The following is a 9,816-nucleotide window of genomic DNA, read 5'->3' as shown; positions in this document are numbered from 1 at the left end:
TAAGAGCTACCTGCTTCTACTTTCAAAATGTGATTTTAATATTTCTCATAGCCTCTGGGTGGTCTAATTAACTGCATCTTGTTTTTTATCAATGTTTTACCAAGAATAGACATAATTCTCTGGTACAAAATTAGGAAGAAAATGAATCATTATAAGGTCATAGAATTTTTTTTTTTAATAGATTTATTTATTTATTTTTGGCTGCGTTGGGTCTTCATTGCTGCACACGGGCTTTCTCTAGTTGCGGCGAGAGGGGGCTACTCTTCATTGGGGTGCGCGAGCGTCTCATTGTGGTGGCTTCTCTTGTTGTGGAGCACGGGCTCTAGGCGCGCGGGCTTCAGTAGTTGTGGCACGCAGGCTCAGTAGTTGTGGCTCGCGGGCTCTAGAGCGCAGGCTCAGCAGTTGTGGCGCATGAGCTTAGTTGCTCTGCAGCATGTGGGATCTTCCCGGACCAGGGCTCGAACCCGTGTCCCCTGCATTGGCAGGCGGATTCTTCACCACTGCGCCACCCAGGGAAGCCCAGTTCATAGAATTTTAACCTTCTAGTTTGGCATGTATCCATTATGGCATTGCCAGATTGCTTTCCTAATTATCTGTCTACTGTCCTTAGTCCCCTGGAGAAGATAAGCCTTTTGTGGTGGGAACCATAACATCTTGGTTTGGTATTCTAGAGTGCTTAGCACAGGGCAGACACGTAACAGGAACTCCTGAAATATTTATTAAATAACTGCATATTTCACCTTAATTTATACATTAATCATAGTATTTTACTGAGAACAGATGTAAATACCAGGAGAAAATCAAGAAGACCAACAAGATATTTTAGAAATAGATGGGCACAAGGCTAAATACAGCTGAACAGCTGCATGTTTATTTCCTAGTGTTCCCTTCCTCAGGGGCCAGAAGGAGGCTGTTTGTTCTTTGGCACACGGGGTGGTGTTCAGGACTTGTCAGGGGGTCCATTGGGGCCCTACTTTCAGAAGTCACTAGCGCTGTGGGATTGTGTGGATGGAGGCCCCAATCACCTCCCGCGCTCCATGGTGGCACCCTGCAAATACACGCTCCCCAGGCATACACGTTGCCCCAGCAGGCACTCCCGGGTCAGATCTAACCCCGAAGAGGTGAACAATCCATCATTAATTGCCTCCACTGTGGGAATTGTGGGGATGGGAAGAGAGGTCAAAAAGAGGTAGTTTTGCTTGTAAGAAAGGATCCAACCAGTGCTTGAATCTCTAAGTTTTAGTTGGCAAATCATCAAGCCAGTTCTTTTCCCTCCTTCCCTTCTCTGTCCCTAAAATGTTTACCCAGATTTCTAGCCACATGAAAATCCAAGGTATTGTTATTCTCCACCCTAACCTGAAACTTGCATCCCAGACCCCTTTCTCTGTTCCAGCCATCTCCTCTCCTGCTTCCTCTCATTGTTCTAGCAAAGCTTCAGAGACATAAAAAGCAACCCACTGTTTCGCAAGTGGCAAGGTTCCCCAGGCTTGACAGCCTAGGGACTGAAAATATAGGACAAGTCGACAAGTCGGTGGCCAGGTTGAAGGACTTTCAGCTGGGAACTGGTTCTATCTTTGCACCTCTGCTCTTGCACTGAGCTTAGCGTCAGAGAGCCCCAGACACCCCAGATCCTCTATCCAATAAGCCCCCACCCCCATCCTATAGCTCACATTTTAAAATGAGTTATCTGATGTTCACAGAGACAAAGAAGTTGTATAATGATGCAATAATCAGAGCAGGGAAGGGAAGCGACCTAACATTTACTAAGTGGTACTAAGTGCTAGGCATATAGTGAAACATGAAAGGATGTTTTTAACTACATAACAGACATGCTCTTTATCTGGTTTGTGGGTAGAAACATAAGGTCTTCTCGACTAGGATGACCACACGCACTTCACATTCAACAAGTTCACGATGAGCCCAGCATCGTTGCCCAGAAGTCTTCTCCTCTTCCTGTGTTCCCTCTCACGGCAAATGGCACTGCCGTTTCCCCATCCAGAACCTGTTGCGTCGGTCTCTTACCTGCCCTGTCCACCCCTCCCCATCCATTCTCTACATGAGTACCTACAGAGATCTTTGCAAAACACAGTTCTGATCACGCCTCTTCCTCTCTTAAGACAGCACTATGGCTCCCTGATGACGTCACAGTCTTTAGAATAATATAACTTTCGCCATTCAGCCCTGGCCTGCAAATCCATTCTCCCTGTCATCTCTGCCCCTTGCGGGCAGCCCTGCGGCTGGAGTTTGCCCAGTTCACGGCACCGCCCCACACCAACACCTCCAAGCCCCAGCCCACGCTGCTACCTCTGCCTTTAACCTCCATCTTCATTCTCAGCACCTTCGCCTGGCTGACTCCCAGAAGTTTTCATGACCAGCTCAGGTATCTACTCCTCCAGCAAGTCTCCACCAACAGAAAGAGCAGGCAGTGATTCTCGAGTGTAATTTTAAAGTTTCCAGTAGCCATATTTTAATAAAGTAAGAAGAAACTGATGAAATGAATTTTAATAATATATTTTATTTAACCAATATACCCCAAATATTATCAATTTCAGCATGTAATTAATATTTTTAAATTATTAATGAAATGCTTTCTATTCCTTTGTTTTCCTACTAAGTCTTCAAAACCCAGTGTTTGTTCTCCTCTGATGACACGTCTCGGTTTGGACTAGTCACATGTAGCGCTCCGTCACCAGATGTGGAGAGTAGCTACCACATTGGACGTGACAGCACTAGAGCTATCTTAGGAATCACTGAGGAATCACCTAGAGAGCTTAATGGAAACCTAGAACCCTGTACTAAGCTTCCTAATGTTCTGGTTCTGAGGAGGGTCTAATTCTGGAGGTGTGGGATGGAGAACCAGAAATGTTCATTCTCAGCAAGAAATCCAGGTTTCTGATGTATGTGTTCCTCAGGAAATGGGGGCTTAAGAGCTGGATGCATCGATTTTGGAGTTAGACCTACAGGGGTTTGTGTCCAGACTAACTAAGTCACAGCTGTGTGACTTGGGGACTTCACCTTTCTGGGTCTTGGTCTCCTCACCTGCAGAAAGAGACTCACGATACATACCTAGAGACCAGTGGGTATTAAGTAGACACTGTATTTAAAACATTCGGCTCAACACCTGGCACGTGTCTACCAGTGACAGCTCCTACCTGTCTGAATGCACCCCACGCCCAGGCGTGCCCACGTGGTGGGCGAGACGTCCCTCCCCTGCCCCCCCTCTGAGCCTCTGCTTGCCTCCACCAGAGCCCACCACCCAAGCACACATTATCTGCCTGCTACTCTGTGTCCTCCACTCGACTGAGGACAGAAACTGGCTATCGCTCATTTCCACATCCCTCTGCCTCACACATGTGGTCAGTACACATCATGTTTTAGGAACTGAACTTAATTTAACCAACTGCGTTTCCTATAGTGGAGTAAACTCTTTACGTAAAACTACCTCCAGTTCTCGTGTAGAAAGGAAGTGTGTGAATACAAAGTGAGTGAAGCACTATTCTAACACTCTTCCCTTTAAAGTCTGTCACAGAAAGCTTGGCCAAACTGATCCACGGCTTGAAAGTGGGACACCTGACAGATCGTGTTATCCAGAGGAGCAAGAGGATGATTCTGGATACCCTGGGTGTTGGGTTCCTGGGAACCAGTACAGAAGTGTTTCACAAAGCCAGGGAATACAGTAAAGTAAGAATGTCAATGTCTACTTTGGAGCTAAAACCAAGTGTGCACATGCGCCTGTTTGTGAGGTGTACCCAGAAGCGCGCCCAGGGACGTGCGTTTGTGTTCTACTGCCCTACTCTTCATTTTAGAGACAGTGCTTGGTGTATATAGCATTGTTGTATATAGTTTTATGCTTTTCTATGCTTTATTACCTGAGTCTTAATATTCACCCACATCCTTTACTAAGTCAGTATCTTAAGGCCAGTCTTAATCTTAAGGCTAGCAAAATCTCCAAGTTGATTACTGGTCTGACTGAAAGCACATTTTTACCTGAGTCTTAGCACCCATAACCCCAGGCCATTTGTTCGTGCAAAGACTTCAAGGTTCTCTGGAGAAAAGCCTGGGCCAGCACCCTGAGCACAGAGTAGGTGATTACATGAGAGCTGTAGCATCCACTCTCCAAAGAATATGCTTGGTCTATAGACGATTAGTCCACCTTTCCTAGTATTTATCCTCAAGGAGTGAATGAGAGTAAATTCAGACTTCATTCCTTGGCGCACCTATGGATCTCAGTCTGGGACTGAGCAACAGCTTCTCCTCTCCCTTCCACAGAAAAAGTTATATATTCTTCTACAAGGAAGAAAGAAATCCAATGACTAGGGCTTCAGTCTAGCACAAAGGGCTCAATAAGAAGTATTAAAGTAATGCCTCTAAACATGAAGAACAACTCTTGAAATGGTGACTTGGCACGTTGGGTTCACACTCTGTATCACTGATTGATATCCTTTTGTTTCAGATCTACAGTTCCAATGTATCCAGCACTGTTTGGGGCCAGCCAGACTTCAGGTTCCCACCAACATATGCTGCTTTCGTTAACGGTGTGGCTGTAAGGAGATTTCCATGTCTTTGTAACTGTTCAACAATCAGAATAATTTCAGGGCCAGAAAACATCTCAGAAATTGCCCAGTTTCCATATCTTACTGACGAGATCACTGAAGTTGAGAGAGGTGAAGTGGCCTGCCCTCTCTCCTTGTAGTAATTTCAGTTTTCACGTTTTTACAGTGAATTGATGCTTTTCAAACAAATTGTGAAGTAGAGGAAATAAGATGGAAGTATTTAGATAAAAATGCCCCTAAGGTATCTCAACTCTAAATTAAATACCCAGACTTAATTCCTTGTCAGTTCTTTCTCTTGTGGGCAGTATCAGCTTCTATCCAGTAACCAGCCTTTCATTCATTCATTCAACAGATATTTATTGAGAAAGAAACAATGGCCATAAGGTATCTACATTTTCTGAACCAAAAATCAGCACTTCTCATCTGACGATTTTTATGCTTTTTCTGTGTGTCACGGGCAGTCTAAAAGATATAATTTGGACATGAATCTGTTGGGATTTCTGAGATATTTTTATGGTTTATGGGCCAGTAGTTCAGAATATTGAAAGTCAAACCTAATGGTGCATCCAGAAGTAAGTAAGTCCAGTAAGTAAGCAGTGGGAAAGGCACCAGCCACAACTAGTAGACAAAAATCTATTTTCAAATGAACTTCTGGTTATTACTATTTCGTATAAGGAAAAACCAAATGATTTTAAAATATAGCTTAATAGTTAAACTATTAAGGGTTCAAGCGTTCTTGCAACCTCTCCATAAGTTTGAAATTATATATAGTAAAAGGGTTCAAAAAATATGGCCTGATGTGGAATAAATGACATTAAACTCTTCATGTGACTTGTCTGAAAGGTGGAAGAGGGAGGGAGGGAGGCAGTGAGGAGCCACCTAATTCTACAGCTTTGTTTATAAGGTAGATAAAGATCCTTCCAAGGGCTGTGGCACCTGAGTAAGGCCCAAGCTCCCTGCGGTTCGCTAGCTGCTTCCCAAGGTCGCACCTGATGTGGACAGAGGACAGCATGTCTAGTGCCGAGTCACGTGATGAAGAATCGCAGCCAGTTCGTAGGTTTAATTTTCAGAGAATCAGATCTAAAAATCTCACGTCAAACAAGGTTATTATTGAACTAAACCCTGACTGGTCCAAAAGTCATTGCATTCAGGGAAATACATTTAGGTTTTGGTTGTTGTTTATGCATCTGTTCACATAGATTCACTCAATGGATTTTGATGACACGTGGCACCCTGCCACCCACCCTTCTGGAGCTGTCCTTCCTGTCCTCATGGCTTTATCGGAAGCCCTGCCTCCAAGTCCAAAGTGTTCTGGCCTTGACCTGCTGCTGGCTTTCAACGTTGGTATTGAAGTGCAAGGCCGATTAATGCATTTCTCCAAGGAAGCCAAGGACATACCAAAGAGGTATGGAGAAACTGTGCCCCATCGTGAGGCGGCCACATTCCCCTTCATCTGTTACTCATTATCTCTGTAGATCTTTCTGACATAGAGGTTGGCTCAGTTGAAGATGTTGACGTTAGTGCTGGCAGATAAGTCAACTCAACCAGTCACATATCAAACTGCATATCCATATACAAAGGTCTGACCTCAGAAGTGTTAGTGAAAAGTCTCCTCTGGGTTTAGAGAGCCGATCAAGCAATGAGGACCATGCACTAAATTGGAGCCTCTCACCCCAGGATGATCATGTCATTCTGGCCTCTGTGGGTACTCTGAATAGCCCTCATCTCATCACAAAGCAGAGTCTACTTTGGTATTTGCTAGGGTCCTTCAGACTAATGAGAATATTCAGAATATCCTAAACCCGACTGCTCAATCCATAGATCAAAAATGGTCAAACGCTGACTGTATCATATGGTTCAATCTAATATTTATTTTGCCCCTTGGTCCAGCCTGCTGGGGGAGGAATAAATCGGAATACTGAGTGAACTTTCATGGTTTCTACAAGGCTCTCAATTGTTACAGTTACTTACATAGGCTTTCAGCACTCAACAACTTTTGCCTTTTTGGCAATAATTGCAAAAGTACCATTTATAAATAATTTACCACGTCAGGTGCTGTTGTAATCATGCGAATTCGTTCAAAACTCACAAAACCCTATGAAGTAAATACTATTATTGTGACCATTTTATATAAGAGAAAACAGATACAGAGAAGTTGAAAAACTTTTCCAAAAATCACACAGCTAATAAGAGGAAGAGCTGAGATTTGCACCTAGGCATTAGGGCTGCTCCATTAGCTAAGCTTCTGACCACTGTGCTATACTGCCCCCTGGGGGTTGAGGTTTGTAAGTCTCCAACTCTTGTGTTTTTTGTTTTTCAGATTCCATCCCCCCTCAGTGGTGGGAACTTTGGGTAGTGCTGCTGCGGCATCTAAGTTTTTGGGGCTCAGCATGACAGAGTGCCAAGAGGCCCTGGCTATTGCTGTTTCTCATGCTGGGGCACCCATGGCGAATGCCGCCACTCAGACCAAGCCTCTTCACATCGGCAATGCTGCCAGGCATGGGCTAGAAGCTGCTTTTCTGGCAATGCTGGGTCTCCAGGGAAACAAACAGGTCTTGGACATGGAGTCAGGGTTTGGGGCCTTCTATGCCAACTATGCCCCCAAAATCCTTCCAGACGTAGATTCACACACTTGGCTGCTGGACCAGCAGGATGTGGCCTTCAAGCTCTTCCCTGCCCACTTGGCCACGCACTGGGTGGCAGACGCAGCTGCATCTGTGAGACAACAGCTTGTAAGAGACGGAGCCCTGCTTCCCACTGACCACACGGAGAGAATTGTGCTTAGAATTCCAGATGTCCAGTATGTGAACAGGCCCTTCCCAGACTCGGAGCATGAGGCCCGCCACTCCTTCCAGTATGTGGCCTGCGCCATGCTGCTGGATGGTGCCATCACTGTCCCGTCATTCCACAAACACCAGGTCAACAGGCCACGGGTAAGAGAGTTGCTTGGCAAGGTAGAGCTGGAGCACCCTCGGGACAACCGACCAAATTTCAACACACTCTACTGCGAGGTAAGTGTTGCCCTCAAGGGTGGAGCCATCTTCACAGAGCGCTCTGATACCTTCTACGGTCACTGGAGGAAGCCTCTGAGCCAGAAAGACCTACAGGAAAAGTTCAGAGCCAATGCCTGCGGGATGCTGTCCTGCCACACTGTAGAAAGGCTTATAGAGATAGTAGAAAACCTAGAAGACCTGGAAGACTGCTCTGTGTTAACCACACTTCTGAAAGAACCCTCTCCACCAGAGATAGTTACAAAATCTCTCTAGCATTTAACAGTCCCGTCATGCAATCTCTCCTGAGGCTTAACAGCATCTAAATGACTTTATATTGGGGAAAATTCAATGCTTTGCTTTACAGAGCAAGGGTCTGTTCTTGGTCTGCCTGGGAATAAATGCAGCATGCTGAAGATAGTCCAGACACAGAACTGGATATACATGGAAGAAGTCTTGTCCTGTAAATTTTGCAAGACAGTTCCAGTTACCTGTAGCAAGATAATGGCGCAAGAAACACAGAGAAATTTATTTTATAAGCATTCATAAGGCTGAAATTCAGGTCACCTGTGATTTGCTTAATCCTTTCAGAGGAGTTATTTATGAACTTCATGAACCTCAAGGCTTGAGAGGGATTTGAACTTCTGCATACAACTTGCTGACAGTGAAGAAGGGCTCTGGTCTGTTGTGCCACCAATGGACTTCTTATACTATGGGCTATCAGAAGCCCTTCCCAATGGAGGGGATGCTATTGGGTTTAAAATAAGGGCTTCATGGGTTCAAATCCTGCCTCTGCCACTGACTAGATGTGACCCTGGCCATGGTTCTGGATAACCCTCTACTTAAGTTTCTCTATCTTTAAAGCATAAATAAAAAACAGTCTAAAAAATAAAGCAGTTTGGCTCTAGAAGCCATGCTCTTAACCACTACAATATATCACCTTTCATTACAAAAATATTTTTGAGACGAATATCATGGACGTAAGAGTCTGAGATGTAATAAAGAATGACAGCCAAAACATAGTATATATGTGGGTAGTCAGATAAATATTAAACTGTATAAAGTAATAAAAATGCCTTGTGGGGTTAAAAACTGCAACATTACATTATATACATATTATATATATATATATATATATATATATATATATATATATATAAGCAGGGAGTTATTATAGTTAATGTATTCTAAATTCCTCATGTTGTTCAAGAAAAGGGCAACACTGTTAACTCTAGACTTTGATTTGTAAGTATGTATGTTGACATTTCTAGGGTGACTACTATAAAACAGCAGTGGAATGTATCACTTCAGGTTAATAGAGAGAGAAATATGGAATTAGGAAAAAAATAATCCAAAGAAAGTTAAGAAAGGAGGGGGAAAAGAAATATAGAAAAGGCAGAACAGACAGAAAGCACAATATAAAATGATAGGAGGGACTTCCCTGGTGGCTCAGTGGTTAAGAATCCGCCTTCCAATGCAGGGGACATGGGTTCGATCCCTGGTCCGGGAAGATCCCACATGCCGTGGAGCAATTAAGCCCGTGCGCTGCGGCTGCTGAGCCTGCGCTCTAGAGCCTGCGAGCCACAACTACTGAGCCTGCGTGTCACAACTACTGAGGCCTGCGTGCCTAGAGCCCGTGCTCCACAACAAGAGAAGCCACCGCAATGAGAAGCCTGCGCACTGCAACGAAGAATGGCCCCCACTCACCGCAACTAGAGGGAGTCCGAGTGCAGCAACAAAGACCCAACACAGCCAAAAAATAATAAATAAATAAACAAAATGATAGGAAAAATCCAAATATATATATAATTATGAAGAGAGTAAATGGACTAAATGCTCCAGTTAAAAAATACAAAGACTATGAACACATTTTAAAATGTTTGTTTTATTAACAGCTACTGTACATATCATCAATTCATCCATTTTACATTTTATGAGTTTTAGTAAATGTATAGAGTTGTGCAAATATCAGTGGAATCCAGTTTTAGAATACTTCTATCACTTCCAAACATTCCTCAGGCCTGTTTGCAATCAATTCTCACTCCCAATCTCCAGCCCTCATCAGCCAATGATCTGCTTTCTATCTCTATAGTTTTGTCTTTTACAAAATTTCATATAAATGGAATCATACAATATATAGTCTTATGTGTCTGGCTCTTTCACTTAGCATAATAGTTTTAAGATTTTTCCACATACATATCAGTACTTTATTCCCTTTCATTGGCAAGTAGCATTCCATTGTATGGATATACCACATTTGTTTACCCATTAAT

The 9,816-nt window shown here is 43.7% G+C and overlaps 1 protein-coding gene across 1 annotated transcript in view; it reads left to right on the top strand.

The window, feature by feature from the left end:
- ACOD1 (aconitate decarboxylase 1) overlaps positions 1–8,640 on the top strand; it is a 28,883-nt gene extending 20,243 nt beyond the window's left edge. Inside the window, exons 2-5 of the mRNA XM_082435007.1 lie at positions 3,520–3,681; positions 4,454–4,543; positions 5,753–5,958; positions 6,874–8,640. Coding sequence (XP_082291133.1) covers positions 3,520–3,681; positions 4,454–4,543; positions 5,753–5,958; positions 6,874–7,819 — 1,404 coding nt within the window. The 3' untranslated portion in view covers positions 7,820–8,640. The remainder of the gene's footprint in view (positions 1–3,519; positions 3,682–4,453; positions 4,544–5,752; positions 5,959–6,873) is intronic.
- Positions 8,641–9,816: the final 1,176 nt, after the last annotated feature.

The sequence above is a fragment of the Balaenoptera physalus genome (genome assembly GCF_965194825.1).
Source record: "Balaenoptera physalus genome assembly, chromosome: 18".
Taxonomy (NCBI): Eukaryota; Metazoa; Chordata; class Mammalia; order Artiodactyla; family Balaenopteridae; genus Balaenoptera; species Balaenoptera physalus.
The sequence above is the reverse complement of the archived record's forward strand: the minus strand, read 5'-3'. Positions and strand labels throughout refer to the sequence as shown.